Genomic DNA, 21,015 nt, shown 5'->3' on the forward strand with positions numbered 1-21,015 from the left:
ACAAATTGCCCATTGCCCGACAACCTACCAACACATTTTCCTGTAACATTTTATTTGGATGAGAGATTCATCTAGCACTTTGTACTAGAATAGCCAGGAACTGTCATCTAAGAAAAGCCCAGGGCCAGATGGATTCACAGCTGAATTCTATAAGGTCTTCAAAGCAGAGCTCACACCAATACTCCTCAAGCTCTTCAATAAAACTGAAAACAAAGGCTCTTTGCCAAACGCATTCTACGAAGCCAGTATAACCCTCATCCCAAAACCAGACAGAGATTCATCAAAGAAAGACAATTACAGACCCATTTCTTTGATGAATATTGATGCAAAACTTCTCAACAAAATACTGGCCAACCATCTTCAGCAACTCATCAAAACAATTATACACTATGACCAAACAGGATTTATCACAGGGATGCAAAGCTGGTTCAACATATGCAAATCAATTAATATAATTCAACACATCAATAGGAGCAAGGACAAAAATCACATGATTGTCTCAATAGAGGCGGAAAAGGCATTTGACAAGATCCAACACCCCATTATGCGAAAAGCGCTGGAAAAAATAGGAATCCATGGAAAATTTCTCAGTATAATAAAGGCTGTGTATGTCAAACACACAGCTAGCATTATACTTAATGGCGAAAAGCTAAAGCCATTGCCTCTAAAATCAGGAATGAGACAAGGATACCCACTTTCTCCACTCCTCTTTAACATAGTATTAGAATTCCTAACCAGAGCAATAAGGCAAGAAGCAAGCATAAAGGGGATCCAAACAGGGAAAGAGGAAGTAAAACTTTCCCTCTTTGCAGATGACATGATTCTGTATTTAAAGAACCCTATGGACTTCACTGCCAAGCTGCTTAAGCTGATTCAATACTTTGGCAAGGTAGTAGGGTATAAAATTAACCCTCAAAAATCAACTGTCTTCCTATATGCCAACAATGAGAGGAATGAGGCAACAATCAGGAAAGCAACTCCTCTTGCAATAGCCTCAAAGAAAATAAAATACCTACCTATTAACTTTACTAAGAATGTAAAGGACCTTTTTGATGAAAACTTTAACACCCTGAAAAAGGAAATTAAAGCAGAACTGAGGAAATGGAAAAACCTCCCATGTTCCTGGATTGCAAGAATTAACATTGTGAAAATGGCAATCTTGCCAAGGGCTACCTACAAATTCAACGTAATACCCATCAATATCCCAATGTCATTCTTTAAAGAAATAGAAGAGGCAATCCAAAATGTCATATGCAATAATAAAAGACTCTATATAGCAAAAACAATTCTCAGCAGAAAGAACAGTGCAGGAGGAATTTCAATACCAAACTTTAGACTCTATTACAGAGCTATAGTGACCAAAACAGCTTGGTACTGGCACAAGAATAGGCCTGAAGACCAATGGAATAGAACTAAGGACCCAGACATTAATCCTAATCTTTGATAAGGGAGCCAAAAAATAGAACAGAAGAAAGACAGCCTCTTCAACAAGTGGTGCTGGCAGAACTGGTTAAGCACCTGCAGAAAACTAAAGTTGGATCCTTCTTTGTCACCCTGCACCAGGATTAATTCCAAATGGATCAAAGACCTCAAGGTAAAACCAGATACACTGAAAACTTTACAAGAAGGAATAGGAGATACACTAGACCTCCTTGGCACAGGTTGAAACTTTCTTAATAAGAACTAGGAAACAAAACAAATCGGAGAAAGTCTGGATAAGTGGAACTACATTAAACTGCAGAGCTTTTATATGGCAAAGGACATAGCTAGCAAACTAACTAGAAAGCCTACAGACAGGGAAAAGATCTTCACTAACCATACAACAGACAAAGGCCTCATATCTAAAATATATCCACAGCCCAAAAAAATTGGATTTCTCCAAAACCAATCTTCAAAGAAACAACCATCCCATTAAAAGATGGCCCAAAGACTTAAAGAGAGTCTTCTCTGAAGAAGAAATAAAAATGGCCTACAGACACATGAAGAAATGCTCTACATCTCTGGCCATAAAAGAAAGGCAAATCAAAACAACTCTAATATTCTACCTCACTCCAGTTAGAATGGCGAGGATCAAGAAATCTAATAACAATAGATGCTGAGGGGATGCAGCCAGGAGGGATCACTACTACACTGTTGGTGGGAGTGCAAACTGGTTCAACCACTATGGAAAGCAGTATGGAAGTTCCTCAGAAGACTAAACATAGAACTCCCCTATGACCCAGCAATTCCATTACTGCAGTTGATGAGTGGATCAACAAGATGTGGTGGTTATACACAGTAGGATTCTATACTGCATCGCTCCATTTGTAAGGAAATGGAAAGACTTAGAAAAAATCATATTAAATCAAGTAAGCCAGACTCAAAGGAATATAGGCTCAATGGTTTCCCTCATTTGTCATAATCAGTAGAAACCTTGGGCTCTCCTAACAGAGATTTACAATAGAACAGAACCTAGATATATAAGGCCATATAGTATGACGCTAAATGAAAGGACCTCCAGGATATAGAAACAAAAGCCATGTGAGTGATTGTTGTCCTTAATGTACTATGTTATCTCTCATCACTTTTGCTGTCCCTTGGTAATCTCATAATGTTACAGTATTTCACCTTGTTATCTGACATATTGTATATATGCTTGATTGGTTATTTGAAATTGGATAGGCAAGAGGGGAGGGAAATGGGGACCATGACATGAGAAAGGATATCAATATATGTGAACTAATGCACCTTCTATCTGGTGACTATAATGTAACCCTTCTACTAATTACAATAAAAAATATATGAAGAAAAACAAAAATAAATAAATAAAATAAAATGGATTTTATGAAACAAAAGAACTTTAAACTTTACAGAGAAAAAAAAAAACCACATGAAGCCCAAGTGTTCATGGGGAAGATATTTTATAACCAAGTCCTATGTTAGACACAGAGGTAGGAACCTTTGATCCTCTGGCTCCACTGTTCAAAGAAGAATTAAGAGTCCAATCAAACTCAAATGATACCACAAGAGCACAATACAAGGGTACAATGCAAGAGTGGAGGTACAATTGTGGCATATATTCTCTGTGAAGACAGCAGCACTCTCCTAGTGTCGAGTACTGACATGAAAACCAATAGTATCTATTACAGCAAAGAAATACTGCTCACAAAACCTAACACCCAGAACACAACATTATAGCTTGCCAAGGCCTCTCTCAATCCTGCCTGTTCACAGAAAACGTGAACCTACTAAGAAAAATAATATTTGACACATGTCATTATTTATAGGCCTGCCTATTCATTTTGACCAATCAGACTTCATACTGCATTTAGCATGGGTAAGTAAAACCAAATTCAAAGAAGTAATATGATTTTATCCAACAACAAGTTTAGTCTACTTTCAAAAAAATAAAGAAACAAAACAACTAACAGTCCTTTTCTCAAATAATTGTCACATAGAATGCCAACATAAACGGGGAGGGTCGAGGAGGGGTGAACTTACTTGATCTGTTCCTACCCCTGTAATGCCCACAGTGAAACACTAGGGGTCCACAGAATGCAGTGTGTGTGATAGGAGTTTTACAGCACAATAGTGTTAAGTTCCAAAATAACACTTGCTCAAAATAGTAAGAAACAATTTCTTAATCTTCTCAGCATGCCAACAAAATAAGAATAGATCTAGCTCCAATAGCAGCTGCCAAATCAAAAATAGACAAATAAGTTAAAAGACCACAGTTGTGAACACGTAAGGTGTGAAGGACTCCACTACCCATACATCAACCATCCACAAGTTAGTGATGATGATATGCTGCATAAAGTTTACATGACCGAAGCATTACAGGGTATTCTCCAAAAGTTTAGGTGCTGCTAATTCTGAAGAAGATGCTGCTAAAAAGATAAGTGACAGGGCCGGGAGTTTGGCCTAGTGGTTAAAGTGCTTGCCTAGCATGCATGAAGACCCGGGTTCGATTCCTCGGTACCATATATAGAAAAAAGCTGGAAGTGGTGCTGAGGCTCAAGTGGTAGAGCTCTAGCCTTGAGAAAGTCCAAGGACAGTGCTCAGGCCCTGAGCTCAAGCCCAGGACTGGCAAAAAAAAAAAGATAAGTGACTTGTTGTAAAAAGCAGGAAAACAACTACTAAGAAAGAATGCTTGCACTTTATGAGTCAACAGTTACCTTTGCCATTAGATGTGGCTAAGAAGAATGATATCTGAAACTCCACTTACATGAGAATGGAAACAATAACAAGTTTAGAGGAAAGTTCTTGAGGACATCTTTTCAAATAGGCAATAATTTCAGGCCCTCAATAAATCTCATAAATAGTCAAAACAAACATATGCTAAATGTCATGCCAACTATTAAATAAGTCTCATTTGGCTCTCCTTAAATCAAGCAATGGAAGCCTCCACATCTCCATTTTGTAGGCGAAGAAACAAACAAAACTTTTGACACAGAACTATCCCAAGGTGGAGCAAAGCACATGCCAAAACATTTATCTTCATACATCTTTATATACAAGTTGTATATGTACAACTATATAAACAAGTTCATATTTTCAATTTTTAATTCAGTATCATGTGTGAACTGGAGATGCTACATGTATTCATTTTTGCTCTTTTTTTCCTCCTTTCCTTTTTTTGGTGGTACTAGGTTTTGCACTCAGGGCTTCAAATATTATTGCACTTCAGCCCTACCTCTAGCCCTATCTGCTTTGTAAGTTAAACTCTTTAGACAGGGTCTCTTAGGGCTGATCTGGATCATGATCCACTTACATATGGCCTCCTAGTAGCTGGGACCACACGTATGAACTATCATATCCAGTTAATTTGTTAAGGTGGAGTCTTCCTAACGTTTTGCCCTTACCGGCCTCAAAGCATGATTCTCTTGATCTCTACCTCTGGAGTAGCCAAGAAACCAAGCATGAGCTACCATCCTCAATCTCTAGTAATTCTTTCTCCTCTTTCTCACAGAATAAAAAATGAACTAAGTTAATTCTCATCACAAAGGTTAAACTGGTAAAGTACCAGTACCTTTACAATGGTAAAACAAAGGTACACTGAAGAGGATTTTATTTTCTAGTACACAGCCAGATTAGGTGACAAACTCAATTTAGCTGTATTCCTAAATTAAATGTTAAAATAAAACTTTCTATACAAGTATTTAAAGATAATTTAAAAAAGAGAAAAAAAATGAGTGTGAATGTTCCACAGCACTGAATCCTTTAATATTGTAAGATATGCATTATTGGCTCAACAGGCAAAGACAAAGGGAGTCTTTTGTCTAAAAATAAAAAAACATAATATAAAATTATCTTTTTGGAAAAAAAAATACTAGGTTTGACATCACAGCCAAGCTTAAAGCCTTATTTTCTAGATACGGTCTCATATTTTTGCCCTACCTGATCACAATCTCCCATCGACACCTCCCACATAGCTGAGATAACAAGATTACAAGCATGACCCATCACAGTTACCTTGTTTGTGGAGATGGGGGTCTCACTAATATATGCTGGCCAAGCTGACCTTGATCATGATCATCCTAATCTCCACATTCCGAGTTCTGAGATTGTGTGTGAAATACTATACTAGGTGAAATTACTCTGTGTGTGTGTGTGTGTGTGTGTGTGTGTGTGTGTGTGCATGCACGCACACACCAGTCATGGGACTGGTTCTTGGGTGCTGTCTCTGAGCTTTATGCTCAAGGCTAGTGATCTTCCACTTGAGACAATACTCCACTTCTGGCTTTTTGGGTTGATTAGTTGGGAAGTAAGAGTCCTGTGGACTTTCCTGCCAAGACTGGCTTCAAAGTGTGATCCTTTCATCTCAGCCTCCTGAGTAGCTAAGATTATTACAAGTATGTAAATTTACCATTTGCGAGGAGGGTTAGTAGTGGGGCTTGAACTCAGGTCCTGGGCATGGTCCCTGAGCTTCCTTATGTTCAAGGCTAGCCCTTTACCACTTGAGCCACCCACAGCACCACTTCCAGTTTTTGAGTGGTTAATTGGAGATAAGTCTCTCATGGGGACTTTCATGAATGTGAATGGCTTCAAACTGCAATCCTCACATCTCAGCCTCCTTGGGTATTTGGGATTACAGGAGTGAACTAGTCAAAATTATTATTTTTAAAGATATAATTTACTAGTGTTATGTACAGTGTTGTGCAAAAGATATGTCTCATTTTGTAAAGTGAATTGTCATCCTACTGAATACATAAACTTCACATTAGGGAGATCAACATTCTACCTACTGCTGCTCTAAGTGACTGCTTTAATTCATTTAGCACAATGTTCTTATAAATCATTTATATTTTAATAAATGTACTTAGAATAAGTCTCCTTATTTTAGCCAGGAAGTTCCAAGTGAGAAACATTTTTTCTGTTTCTGGGAGCCGTTTGTGAGATCTAGTATCCACTAGACCTGAACCAGAGATGGCATTCCTCATACACTGCTTGATTGTGCAGTATGCCTAAATCCTAGCCTAGTGATATAATTAAGAAGATCTCTATCTACTATCTTTCTTTTTTTATTTTTTATTGTAATTGACAGAAGGGTTACATTATATTCACCAGATACAAAGTGCATTACTTCACAATCATTGCAACCCCTTCTCATGTTTTTGTCCCCATTTCCTTCCCCAACCGCCGCCTCTCATCTTGTTTCCCCTTCCCTATCCTATTTCTAATAAACAAAGAAACATATATACAATATATCAGACAACAAGATAATATACAATAACAATATGAGATAACCAAGGGACAGCAAAAGAAATGAGAAGTAACATAGTTCTTAATAGAACAAGTCACCCCTTTTATGGCGCTTGTTTCTATATCTTGGAGGTCCTTTCATTTAGCCTCATCCTATATGGCGTTATGTATCTAGTTTTTGCCCTCTTGTAAACCTCTGCTAGGAGAGTTCAAGGTTTCTACTAATTATGACAAATGAGGGAAACCATTGAGCCTATGTTCCTTTGAGTCTGACTTACTTCACTTAATATGACTTTTTTTCTAAGTATTTCCATTTCCTTACAAATGGGGTGATGCCATTCTTTCTGACAGCAGCATAGAATTCCATTGTGTATAAATACATCTTACCGATCCACACATCAGCTGAGGGGCATTTAGGTTGGTTCCACATCTTCACTGTGGTAAATAGTGCTGAATGAACATCGTTGTGCTAGTGGATTTAGTATGTCCACTTGGCATTTACTCTACCTACTTTCTTTCTTTCTTATATATTTTTAGAGCAGAAAGAGAGCTCTGGCCATGCAGTAAATAGTAACAGAAGAGTTCTGCTAACTTAAAATTTAAAACAAAAATTAATCTCAAATTCTGAATCAGGGCACCTAAAGATCAGGCTAACTGGTCTTTATTTTGAAGTTTATACAAATCCAAATGTAATACTAATGCAACAAATTCAAGATAATCAGAAATCAAACATATCAGAAATTATACAAAAAGAAGTCTTACCTTTTGATTAGGATTAGTAAAGTGTATTACCAATTATTTATTTGGCTTCCACAAGAAAGTAAAAATAGTAATCGTATGACAAGCTTAAAGCCCTAAAGCAAAGTTAAATTAGTAGATGTTATGGAAATTCTCCAAAGTAACCCAACTAAGAGAATACCTTTCTCAACCACAGGTATTAGTAAATGTGAAACTCACTGCTATGATCTGGTCTCCAATGTGGATTCTTCCATCATGTTCAACAGCACTGCTTTTTGTAATGCTCTTTACAAAGATTCCTGAAGGTTCTAAGATTAGAAAGAAGATATGTATCACTATTTTCAAAGCACACTCAAACAATAGTCAATTTCTATTCGACAAATCAATAACCCTAATTGTAAATAAACATTTATCCACAATGTACACAAACAGAAACAACACGAGGAAGAAGGGACAATTATTTTGTCCTTGTATCAGTATAAGATATTAACTTGTTTCTAAGGAAGTTTTCAACTACTTGACCCAACAATGAGAAACATGTAATGTTGATTCAGTATTTCATAAACACAGATATCAGAAGTAATTGCAAAGCTTTTCAGAGTAATTAGGTTTTAAATTACCTAATTTTTTGTCTCCAATATAACCAGCAATGGTAATTCCTAATCCTTGGACATTTTTAGTGAGTTCTACATCAAAGGTCTCATTTTCTTCACTTTTTTGAGTAGAGGCATCAACCTGAAATAAATAAATAATTGCAACTATCCGCCAGGAAAAGAATGATAATCATCAGTTTGTCCATTTAACTACTAATGAATTTCTATATATGAGATACTTGTTATTTCTCAACAGTCAGTCCTGGGGCTTGAACTTAGGACCTAGGCAAAGTCCTTGAGCTTTCTCAAGGCTAGCGCTCTACCACTTGAGCCATAATACCACTTTTGGCTTTTTCTAAGAAATCAAACCCAGTGCTTCATGCATGCTCGGAAAGTAAGTACGTTATCATGGGGACCTTCTGTTCCTTATACATCAACGAGCGAGGTACAAATATTGCAGCAAGAATTCTTTGGAGAAATTCTCTGGCACCACAACCTTTCTAAACATCTAACATCTAGTAGAGATAGAATTTCAATTCAGAGAATCTTAATCTAAGTTTCTGCTCCTAAAAAACATTCTGCTTCTACTAAAACATTTAGTAGAGTGCAGGGGCCACAATGTCCAAATGTAGTTTCTATTGCTACCTAACATTTATAATGAATTATAATACAGTGTACATAAGTTAATCTATCCTGAGCTATATCATAAATAGACCTTATTTAAATAGTCGCAATGAAGTCTTTTAAATTGTCTTTGTTTTTGTTCTGTACATTCAAACTTTACTACAAAGATTTTTAAAAAGTATGCCTTTCTGATTAACATCCTTTCTAGAATGCTAACAAGAAGTAGGGTTCTCAGAAGCAGCCTTCTCTAACATGTACAATTGTTATTAATTGTAGGTTTGACCAAGGGTAAGATTTTGTAAATGAAGTATTAGTGAACCAGCAAAATATGTCACCATAAGCCACTGGTAGTGATGTTATGACAAAAGGAAGATTAACAGATCTAATGGCACCTCTTAATACCTATCACTAATGGTCTACCTAAATAAGATAACTTTACAGTAAAGTTTGATTTTTTTTTCATTGAACATAATTATCTGTGCAAACTTAGCAAAAGTTTAAAGTTTAGATAATTACAAGAAAATGACAGGATGAAATCTGCTTCAATTGAAACAAATGTGTTTTCTATTTTTAATAAGACTTATGCGAGTGCTATTTTAGAGGGTGGCAATTTGACTATCGAATGGTTTTAAACAGGGCACAAGCTTCAGAAATGATGATATGCACAGAATAGATATTTTTCTAAGCTTTCAATTACATCAAGTGGTTTTCGGTAATGCATTCATTTATATATTGCTGAATAAAATGTTTTGTTTACCACAAAAGAATGCCATTTAAACACTTTCATAAACAAGCTCTCTTTCTTACTTCTTTTTCTCTGCAAAAATAGCAACCAAATTCAGTCCTAAAATAAACACAATTATGGAAATTTCAAGTGTTCTAATAAAGTTTTAAAAGGCGTATGGAGGAGGTTAGGACATTAGAAAAGAATTTGTAACAACTGATCATAAACAACTTTAACAGAATAACTTCTATATATGGAAAAGGAATGTAGGGCTTCTATCTCATGTACACCTTATCTAGAAACTTGAGTATAATCTTTTCTTAAATATTAAAGGTATTTCTGGATAAAATTATTTATTTGATTAATATTTCACCCACTGTGGTCTTGTGAACTGCAAACCAGCTGCAGCAATTACACCTTCCAATTTATAATTTTCCAGGTTTTTCCATATCAAAGACAAAGACATGCTTATAAATAAAGTTTTTCTTGTAACTCTAAAATGTTTTATTTTTTTATGATCCATTTTTTTATTGTCAGGGTAATGTATAGGGGGATTACTGTTACACTTGCCAGATAGTAGGTGCATTACTTCTCATACATTGACACCTCCTCTTATGTTTCTGTCCCCCTTCTTATATTTTTGTCCCCATTTCTTTTACCCCACCCCTCCAAATCATCTTGTTTTCCCCCTTTTCCTTTCCTATTTCAAATAAACATATATACAATATACCAGGTAACAAAATCAGATACAGTAACAACATGAAGTTAACCAAAGGGCAAAAAAAAGAGAAGAGAAATAACATAGTACATTAAGAACAACAATCATACAAGATAAAGCTCTTGTTTCCACAGCTGTATGGAAACAAGCACCAGTTCTGGTGCTTGAACTTAGGGCCTAGACACTGCCCTTGAGCTTTTTAGCACAAGGCTAGGTCTCTACTGCTTGAGCCACAGCACCACTTCTGTCTTTTGGGGTCCTTAATTGGAGATAAGAGTCACAGACTTTCCTGCCCAGGCTGGCATTGAACCACAATCTTTAGATATCAGCCTCCTGAGTAGCTAGGACTACAGGCATGAGCCACAGGCACCCAACCTGATCTAAATCTTTTTATAAAAGCAAAGAATAACAATATTTTATTTTGTGCCATATTTAATTGTGAAATTTCAAAAATGACTTCTGCTTTAATATGCTGAACTCAATAGCAATAAAAATGTTTTATTTTTTTAATTTTTTATTGTAATTAATAAAAGGGTTACATGATATTTGCCAGATAGAAGATGCATTAATTCACATACATTGATACCCTTTCACATGTCTTGGTACCCATTACCCTCCCCCCCCACCCCCCCTACCTGTCTTGGTTTTCCCCCCTTCCCTATCAAATTTCAAATAACCAAATACAAATAAATTCAATATATCAGATAACAAAGTGAGATACTGTAACAATTTTACTTTTATAAACATTTTATTTAAAATCACTTAAGAATTGGGTGTTCTTTATAAATTAATAATAATGCCAAGAAAGAACTTTAAACAACACTTAGTACTGAAAAGTTTTTAAGCCTTATTCACTCCCACCAACACTGCCCCTGGCTCCCAACCTCCATGAATCCAGAACAACAAAAAGATAGTAATAAATAACATAGTACATTAAGAACAACAATCACATATTATATGGCTCTTGTTTCCATATCATGGAGGTCCTTCCATTTAGCCTCATCCTATATGACCTATGGTATCTATGTTTTACCCTCTTATGTCATATTGTTACAGTACCTTACCTTGTTATATGATATATTGTATATATGTTTATTGGTTTATTTAAAATAAGACAGGGGAGGAGGAAAACAAGATGAGGAGCGGGAGTGAGGGAAGGGAAATGGAGACAAAAACATGAGAAAGGGTAGCAATGTTTGTGAGGTAATGCAGCTTCTATCTGGCAAACATAATGTAACTCTTCTATTAATTACAATAAAGAATAAATTTAAAAAGAAATAACTAGAGATGGAAATGTATTTCAATTGTATTTGAGAACTTTCATTGTTTAGGACAGCTTAAGCAATTAAATTCCATGATTAAATTTTTTTTAAAAAAGACACTAAGAGGGCTGGGAGTTTGGCCTAGTGGTTAAAGTGCTTGCCTAGCATGCACGAAGACCCAGGTTTAATTCCTTGGTACCACATACATACAAAAAAGCTGGAAGTGGTGCTGAGGCTCAAGTGGTAGAGCTCTAGCCTTGAGAAAGTCCAAGGACAGTGCTCAGGCCCTGAGCTCAAGCCCAGGACTGGAAAAAAAAAAAAAGAGACACTAAGAAGAAACTTGTAGAAAGAAAAGGGCTAGAACTGTGATCCCTTTTGCAGAAAGCATTCAAAGTAAATGAACTATTGAGTTAAACAATTTAGATCCCCCAAAAAAATAATTGAACATTTCATTCATAGTTCTAAGCGCTATCACCATAATTGCAATTCTTCATGAAAAAAATGTAAAATGATCACCGAGAATTTTTAGCAAACTATTTTAGATGTTTTGATAACAAATGATTACTGCTGCAACATTCTTAAGATTAGAAATTTGTTCCATTGGTTCACATCAATATATGACCATCGGTAAGTCTAGGTTATACATCCATCACTGAGAGCCTTCATCAATCTGACTTTCCTGTGACTTGTTTTATCACTTACCCGCATGTCTGGTGCAGAAGATGAGGAAGAAGAGAGGACAATACCCATAGTGGTGGGTACTGTAGTTTCCTCCATGGCACCTCTTGCGATCATCAACTTAACTCTGTTTCCACACTGTCTAAGGACCTGTGCTACTTGCTCACTGCTCATTCCTGCCAGATCTGTGTCACCAATCTTGAGAATGTGGTCTCCACTGCATAACCTCCCGTGCTGAATGAAAAAGGAGAGGTTGAATAATGAGGGTACCGTAAATATATTGGATAAATCCTAAATGTGGGAAGGTATAGAAGAAGAAAAAAATGCAGAGATGAGACTTTATGCCAATCCTGGGGCATTAAACATGTTATTTGTAGTAGTAACTGTCTTCTGAACCACTGTAGTATCATTTAATGCAGTATAGTACAAATAAAATTCACAAATATTTCATAAATAAGTAGTTGATATGAACTTTTCATTTTGATATCTAAAGGGGAGAAAGCATCTTTTTGTGTTTCACTTTGTTGAGGGTTTGAAGAAAAAATATCATTTAGCAAACATGCAGTGTGGAATCAATATGCAAATACAGTAACTATTACTTAAAATATGCTAAGAACCACAAAAAGTATTCAATAGTAAAGTGCCTCCAAAGAACACAGCCTTGGATGGGCACATGGCCTAGTGATGGAATGCTTATCTAGCAGTCACGAAGCCCAAGGTTCAATTCCTTGGTACCACATTCATAGAAAAAGCTATTAGTGTGGTGTGGCTCAAGTAGTAGAGCACTAGCTTTGAGAATTTCCAAAGACAGTGCTCAGGCCCTGAGTTCAAGCTCCAGTACTGGCAAAAAAATAAATAAATAAAAGAACACAGTCATAGAAAGAAGAAATTTGCACAGATGATGGACAGAAAAGTAATTTTTTTTTCTTTTTTCTTTTTCTTTTCTTTTTTTTTTTTTTTTTGCCAGTCCTGGGCTTGAGTTCAGGGCCTAAGCCCTGTCCTTGGACTTCCTCAAGGCTAGAGCTCTACCATTTGAGCCTCAGCACCACTTCCAGCTTTTTTCTATGCATGTGGTACCGAGGAATCGAACCCAGGTCTTCATGCATGCTAGGCAAGCACTCTACAACTAGGCTAAACTCCCGGCCCCAAAAAAGCAATTTTTAAGCCTCCTTGTAATGGCGGTTTAGTGACTGAATTGTTCGGTAACTGAAACAAAATATGGCCAAATAAGACTTCGATATCCAACAGTTATTTTATTAAATTAATGAGGAAATAAAGACCTTCCTTGATAAAAAAATAAATAAGGCAATTCATGACCCCTAAGCCTGTGTAGCAGAAGAAACCACAAAGATTAAGAGGAAGAAAGACATATATGATCAAAAGAGCATGAAAAACTATCACTTGGCAAAGACATAAACAAAAAGAGAAGAACTGAACATAATTCAATAAGCCAGCAAACCCCTAATGAAGGGAGAAGCTAGTACAAACTCGAAGCAATAACCTTAAATATAAAACAGTGTATACTTCCCAACTAAGCAAGGTACTAGAAGCTTACCCCTTAATACTAGCTACTCAGAAGGCTGATACATGAGAGTTCACAGTTTGAAGCCAGTATAAGCAGGGAGCTCTGTAAGACCCTTATTTCCAAGGAACATCAAAAAGCCGGAAGTGGGACTGTGGTTCAGCTGTGTTAGCCTTGGGCAAAAAGCTAAAGGACAGTGTTCAGGTCCTGAGTTCAAGCCCCAATTACACACAATAACAAAATATCCCCAATAAAACACACAGAAGGAGTAATTGGATGGAAAAAATACTTATGTACTATCTGTAAGAAACAGACCTCATAGGGGAAAACAGACTCAAGAGAAAGGTTTGACAAAATTCAGCCCTTCATGACTATCCATTAATCAAAATAGGATAAAGATGAAAAACTAATAGGAATGGAAGGATTATACCTGAACAGAATCAAGCCTACAACTAATATATATTCCACATTATAGTAAAAGGGGAAAAATGAAAATATATCCCTTGATATCAGAAACAAAACATGTATGTTCACCCATGTCATGCTTAGTCAACTTGTCATGCTTAGTAGTGGTTAAATTTCTGAGCAAAAAAGCAATTCTAAAGATATCATAATCAATGGCTTTAAATTACCACAGAGACATTTTAACAGAAGCATCATAGTATTGGCACAAAAACAGAAAGACAAACCAATGACATAAAGGATACAGCAATCAAATCTACACTGATTCCATGTGTCTAGTCTAAATGCTTGCTATAAGGAAAACAACAAATGCTAGCAAGCATATGAGGAAAAGGGAAACCATACGCATTGTTGGTGGGAGTGAAAATTGGTTTAGTCACGAAAGCAATGCAAAGAGTCCTCAAAAAAACTAAAATTAGAGCTGCTAAACAATTTATCCCACTCTTGAATATATACCTGAAGGAGTCTAAGTCAATATAAGCAGAGGTACATATACATCAATGTTAATGAGGACAATAGCCAAGTTATGAAATCAGCCAAAAATGCTTATTATCAGATTAGTGGTTTAAGAAATGTGACACATATATATGTGCATATAAAATAGCAATTATTAGCTTGGTGCTGGTAGCCAATGCCTGTGGTCCTAACTACTCATTTGGATGAGATCTGAGAACTGCAATTTGAGGCCAGCTCAGGCAGAAAAGTCTGTGAGACTCAATCTCCAATAAACTACTCAGAAAAGGTCAGGAGTACCTGATATATTGAATTTATTTGTATTTGGTTATTTGAAATTTGATAGGGAAGGGGGGGAAACCAAGACGGGTGGGGGGTGTGGGGGGGAGGGAAATGGGTACCAAGACATGTGAAAGGGTATCAATGTATGTGAATTAATGCACCTTCTATATGGCAAATATCATGTAACCCTTTTACTAATTACAATAAAAAAAATGCAAAAAAAAAAAGAAAGAAAAGGTCAGGAGTGGCACTGTGGCTGAAGTGATAGAGCACTAGCCTTGAGCCAAAGAAGCTCAAGAACTGCAACCAGGACCCAGGAGTTCAAGCCCCAAGACAAGCACCATAAAATATATATATGCATATATATACACACATACATACATACATAATTCAGACGTACAGAAGACAAATTCTAGACATAAAGAACACAAATAAGAGACTCGTAAAGACAACATATCCAATACTTTCTTAATGAAGAATCATATATTATTTTCAGAAATATTACATGAAAGTAGAATGGGAAATTTTATGATAAGAGGAAAAAGGGACCAGTAGGAAAGAGAAGAGGGGAGAAAAGAAGGCTGTGGACAGTGAGTATAATCCAAGTGTATAAACATATATGAAAATGCCATACTAAAGGCTACTTCTTTACAAAATTAATACATGCTAATAAAATGGGGGGTGGGGAAAATAATTACTATTCAGGAGGCTATGATTACAAGCACCATGATTTGAAGCTGGCCCATGTAAAAAGTTTTAAAAACCCTTTCTCAAGCAATAGCCAACATGGAGCTGAGATGAGGTAGACGATGGTTCCAAGCCAGACCAGGAAAAAACATTCCCTACACCCCACACCTGGGCGCTATCCCTGAGCTCTTCAGCTCAAGGCCACCACCTTACCCCTTGAGCCACAGTGTCATTTCTGATTTTCTGGTGATTAATTGGAGGTAAGATTCTCACAGACTTTTAGTGCCAGGACTGGTTTTGAACCATAATCCTCAGATCTCAGCCTCTTGAGAAGCTAGTATTTATTACAGGTGTGAGTCACTGAGCCCACCCAGCTTGGAAGAAACATTTCTAGTTTTGCTCATCTATCATTTCATCTATGACAGGAAACACTAAGTTACAATGATTACAGTAGAGACCTGGGCCCAGGTAAAAAAAACCAGGGCCTGCATCAAAATAACACATATAGGAAAAGGATTAGAGGTGTGCTTCGGTGGTAGAGCACCTGCCTAGCAAACACAAGGCTCAGTAGTGCCAATTAAAAAAACAGAACTTTAATTTTAATGAATGAAGCCATGCTATTGGATAAAATAGCACTGAAGGCCAATTGAGGTGGCTTACCTGATCAGCTACTCCTCCAGGCAGGATGGTTTTGACTATCACTCCCGTTGCTTTACCGCCAATGATGCCAAATCCTAGACCAGATCCATCATTCACCAGTTCAATTGTTTCCACATGCTGCCAGTGAACCTAAACACAAACCTCTTGTATAAATTCACAGACATTTACAAAAACTAAAACTGTAGGACAACTATGATATTATTGGTAGGAAGTAACTGAGTTCACACAGGAGAGTAAGCCCTAATGATGGTCCTCTCCTCACCATCCAGTCCTTTCAACAAACTGTTCTACTAGTGATAGAAGCCCTTATAAAACCATCGATCCGTCATTATGATGACTGCATTTCACCAATTAAAGATTCAGTAGTGCTTTTTATAAGGAAGGGGGTATATTTTTGAAGGGCAAAAACTGTCTCATTACAAATTAGATGACTTCTGAGGGCTGGGAGTTTGGCCTAGTGGTAGAGTGCTTGCCTAGCATGCACGAAGACCCAGGTTCGATTCTCTGGTAACACATACATGGAAAAAAGCCAGAAAATGGTGCTGAGGCTCAAGTGGTAGAGCTCTAACCTTGAGAAAAAGAACCCAAGCACAGTGCTCAGGCCCTGAGTCCAAGCCCAGGACTGGTAAAAATAAATAAATAAATAAATAAATAAATAAATAAATAAATAAATAAACCAAATTAGATGACTTCTGAAAGTCACTGAAAACTACCTGCAACAAAAGAATTTCATAATTTATCAAGCAAAGTCAACATTTTATTTGTCTACAGATAAAGCTCATTTTATTGAAGGATAACATTTTATTTATAGGAATCCAATCCCAAAACTATACCAAGAAAGCAAACTTGGTGTCAGGAGCTAGAAACATCACTGAAAGAAAAATCTCAACAAGAAGAAACCACCTAGAAAGACTAGAAACCTGAAGAAACAAGAGAAACTTGTTCTGTTGCTTCTGAAACTGGTTGGTACCCACCGGATTCGAGTGAGCAGAGACAGTGCTGGCCGCAGATGGAGAACGGGATACACCAGGGCTCATGACCTGAGGCAAGGAGCCTCTGGCAATAACTAGTTGCACAGTATCTTTAGCCTTCTGTAGGATGCTGATAGCCTGCTGGTGAGTAATTGTCTGATCAAGAATCTGTCCACCGATAGCAAGGATCTGATCGCTTTCCTTTAGTCTTCCATCTCTATCAAGGACGGAAATGGGGTGATAAACGACACTGAGAGCTCTCAAGGAAATAGCCACTTCTTTGGCAAGCACGCTCAGGCCATTGTTAATCCTGTTTTTGAAGTTTTTCCTGCAGTTCTCCTTTAAAAAAGTATATGATGTAGCTCTACATGATCAACTTCCTTAAGGGAATTCACTGCTACCTCTCAGCAATCTCTCTCCTTTAAAAGACTTGTGTTTCAACTACTCATTTCACCCACCTATATATTTATTATCCTACTTTTAAAAAATGAAAGTATACATTGCCTTGTTTCTCTGAGTATAGCAATGAGATATAGCTCAACTGATGGTGCGATATTTCTATGATAGTAGATTTTAAAAATCTAATCAAGAGCCTGTATAAAGAATGAAAACAAGGTTATACTCAAAGCATGCTCCTTTCTAAGATATAATTAAAGTACATGGGTTTAAAAGCTACTTCCACTTCAAAGAACTTCCTTTTGTATCACAAAAATGTTTATCTGAATATGGGCAGATGAAATAAGTTTTTTGAATGTTAATGACTAATTATGTTCAGTTTTGTTTTGTTTTCATTCAGTTAATGGTTTTCTAAGTTCCCCTAAAGCAATTAAAACTCTCTGAATGAATGAGGTCAAAACCGAGAAGGTGTGATGGTCTCACCTGTGAGCCACACTGCCTTCTTGGATCTCTTGCACAAATATTCCCAGCTCTCCTCTGTTTTCACTCCTGAGTCCCACAACACTAAACCCAAGTCCTCCACATGGAGGTTTGAGGAGCTCAAAAACTTCCACATGGCGACCCTGTTCCAGAAACAAAGACGAAATAAAATGAAAAGCTAATACTAGTCATATGTAGTGATGAACTTTTTAATATCAAGTCTTAAGGAGACTGAGGCAGAAGATTCACATGTTCCACACCAGCCTGAATGACACAGTAAGATCCAGGTTAGCCTGAGCTAAAGAAATCAAGGCAAGCCTAGGCTATAACCTAATCTCAAAACAAACCAAAAAGGCTAATTATGACAGTTAATCATCATCTTATTATTGGAATTACTAGATGTACAAAAAGCAAAACAAGAACTTAGAAAAAATTGTGTGTGTGTGTGTGTGTGTGTGTGTGTGTGTATACACTGATAGTGGGGCTTGAACTCAAGGCCTCATGAGCTCTAGCTTAGGGTGTGTGTGTGTGTGTTCCTAAAGGCTAGTGCTCTACTGCCAGAGCCACAGCTCCACTTCTGATTTTTTTTGCTGGCTACTTGGAGACAAGAGTTTCTTAGATTTATCTCTTTGGGCTGGCTTTGAACCTCAATCCTCAAATCTTAACTGCCCAAATAATGAGGATAACAAACAAGAGTGAGCCTGGAAAACATATCCTCAGATCAATATTCTTACCTGAGCCATATTTTTGATCAACTGATCCAGTTCGTCACATGCAGGCTTCCCATTGATATGTGGAGTGCCAGGCCCTGTAAGTGCTTCCAGATTACCATTATTTGCAGATAATAAAAAGGGTTCATTTGGCAGAGTTGGAATCACAGCAGAATTAAGATGAGGAATGTGGGGATGTTCAACAGGTGAAGTTGCTGGAGTTGCAATGTTTACCTAAGAACATGGAAATTATTAGCAGGAGCATACCTTCTGGTGAGTTATCAAATTGTTGCAGTGTTCGGCATTAGGTGTGAGTGAGAATAAGCGTGAGGGTACTCTTCTCTTTAACTTGGTAACTAGACCCTAACCTCTTGCAGCTGGTGTCAGGAGTGCTGTCACCCTGACAGACTGTGCTCTCCTCACACTTTGCAGACTGGCTAACTCCTGGTACAAAGGAATAAGTAACAACAAAATAACTTACACTTATTCATGAGTGACTGTTATTAAAAGCTAGATAATAAAGCAGCAGATACATGAAGCATCAGTCCTAGTTTGATATTTCTACAGGGTGTCAGGAATATGACTTTTTATCTGAAATGATATATCAGAGTGATTACATAACTGATGTGCTTAGATCATACTGTTCTGGCTCACTTAGGTCCAGCTACACTGACCTCATCACTGAACCTCAAACTATCAAATAAGCTTGCTCTACCAGCCAGATACAGCCTCCTCCAAATATACACAGACATGCTTCTCTGTTGCATTCAGGATTCCTCTAAAAAGCACACTTTGACTCAAAAAAGCCCCTCCTCACAAAGCTATCCACACAGAACCCACCACACCTTGCTCCATGAGCTGGCCAGACCACATAATTATCATATCAGGACCTGATATACACCTGGCCCTCATGTGACTTTCACCTGTCAATGGAGGTAGATTGGAATGTACAATTTTCCAGGGTCAGAATCTGAACACTTTATCTTTTCCTAAGTCCTTATGCTCTAGAAGACTGTCTTGATCAGAGCTGCCCTTCAATGTACATTTGCAGAATAAACATGTATCCAGTTGTGAGGACATACTCTGATTGATCTATTTCCAACTATTTTGAGCGTAAGTATTTCCATCTCACTGATAAATAAGATTATATAACCACATGCCTGAAAAATAGTTTGTAATCTGGAATCTTTCACCATGGTGCTACTATCATCTGTGTGCTATTTTTCACAGAGCACAAAAATCATTTGCAGTATCATTTCTGGATAATGACAGGAGATAAAAAGGATCCACTGGTGAAAAGAAACCAAAATAATTCATAATGCATTCCTAATCCATAAACAAGAGTTTGTTATCTATCCTTAAAAATAAAGCAGAAAACCCATTAAGTTGCCAAAGTCAACAATAATTCAACCATTTCATTGACTATTTATAAACATAGATAAAAGTGTGATAAGTATGGTGAGAAAAGGTTTGTGGGAATCCTTTCAAACACTCATTTTGAAATCTGCAGCAGGCATGATCAATTATTATTTTTTTAAAGTAAACATCATATGCCAAGACTACTTTTTTTTTTCCTGAACCATAGCAACTTCAGCAAAGTCTGCCAGAAGATATACAGCTCAGGTTGAAGCAGATGGCATAATAAAATTTGTGACAGGCTGAAGATCCCACACACCAGGGACCTAATTCCTATGGTATGTTTGCAGAGCAAAAAAAAGAAGAAGATGAAAAGAAATATTAGGATTTTGTCATACTAAGCCAGAAGGAACATAACTTGTTCTATGAAGTCTATCATTAAGAAAATAACCATGGAAGAAGGAGCTCTGATGCTGTGGAAGACAAGTCAAAAGGCATTCCAAGAGTAAAGATAGTAGGGAGAAGAACTAGTACAAATTTATAATATGACTTTCACGTAGAATTACTTATTATCAATTATCTTATTTATTAAAGATCTGCCACAGGTCAGAGGCTCTACTTTCTTTCTGCTATTTAGATCTTAAGTAAATATAAAAGTAGGGTTGGAGGTGTAGCCTAATGGTAGAGGGCTTTCCTAGTATGCATGAAGCCCTGGGTTCGATTCCTCAGCACCACATACACAGAAAAAGCCAGAAGTGGTGCTGTGGCTCAAGTGGTAGAGTGCTAGCCTTGAGAAAGCTCAAGGACAGTACCCAGTCCATGAATTCAAGCCCTAGGAAACTAGCAAAACAAACAAACAAACAAAAAAAAAAGATGTAAAAGTAATAGGTACATTACTGGGAATGTGGCTTTAGTGGCCTAGCATACATGAAGCTCTAGGTTCAATTCTTCTGTACCACATTAACAGAAAAGGCTGGAAATGGTGCTGACCATGAGCAAATAAAGCATAGGATCAGTG

The 21,015-nt window shown here is 37.0% G+C and overlaps 1 protein-coding gene across 12 annotated transcripts in view; it reads right to left on the reverse strand.

Annotated features, from left to right (window-relative positions):
• The window catches only part of Mpdz (multiple PDZ domain crumbs cell polarity complex component), a 380,703-nt gene that overhangs the window by 94,380 nt on the left and 265,308 nt on the right, over nucleotides 1-21,015 (reverse strand). For all 12 annotated transcript variants that reach the window (XM_090329993.1, XM_090330004.1, XM_090330001.1 and 9 more), the window contains 7 exons: nucleotides 18,666-18,875; nucleotides 17,935-18,074; nucleotides 17,059-17,272; nucleotides 16,085-16,213; nucleotides 12,043-12,252; nucleotides 8,040-8,154; nucleotides 7,639-7,727 (listed from right to left, as the gene is read on the reverse strand). In XM_090329993.1, coding sequence (XP_090186119.1) covers nucleotides 7,639-7,727; nucleotides 8,040-8,154; nucleotides 12,043-12,252; nucleotides 16,085-16,213; nucleotides 17,059-17,272; nucleotides 17,935-18,074; nucleotides 18,666-18,875 — 1,107 coding nt within the window. The remainder of the gene's footprint in view (nucleotides 1-7,638; nucleotides 7,728-8,039; nucleotides 8,155-12,042; nucleotides 12,253-16,084; nucleotides 16,214-17,058; nucleotides 17,273-17,934; nucleotides 18,075-18,665; nucleotides 18,876-21,015) is intronic.

Source organism: Megascapheus bottae, chromosome 3, assembly GCF_031878675.1.
Source record: "Megascapheus bottae isolate mThoBot1 chromosome 3, mThoBot2.hap1, whole genome shotgun sequence".
In the NCBI taxonomy this organism is placed as follows: domain Eukaryota; kingdom Metazoa; phylum Chordata; class Mammalia; order Rodentia; family Geomyidae; genus Megascapheus; species Megascapheus bottae.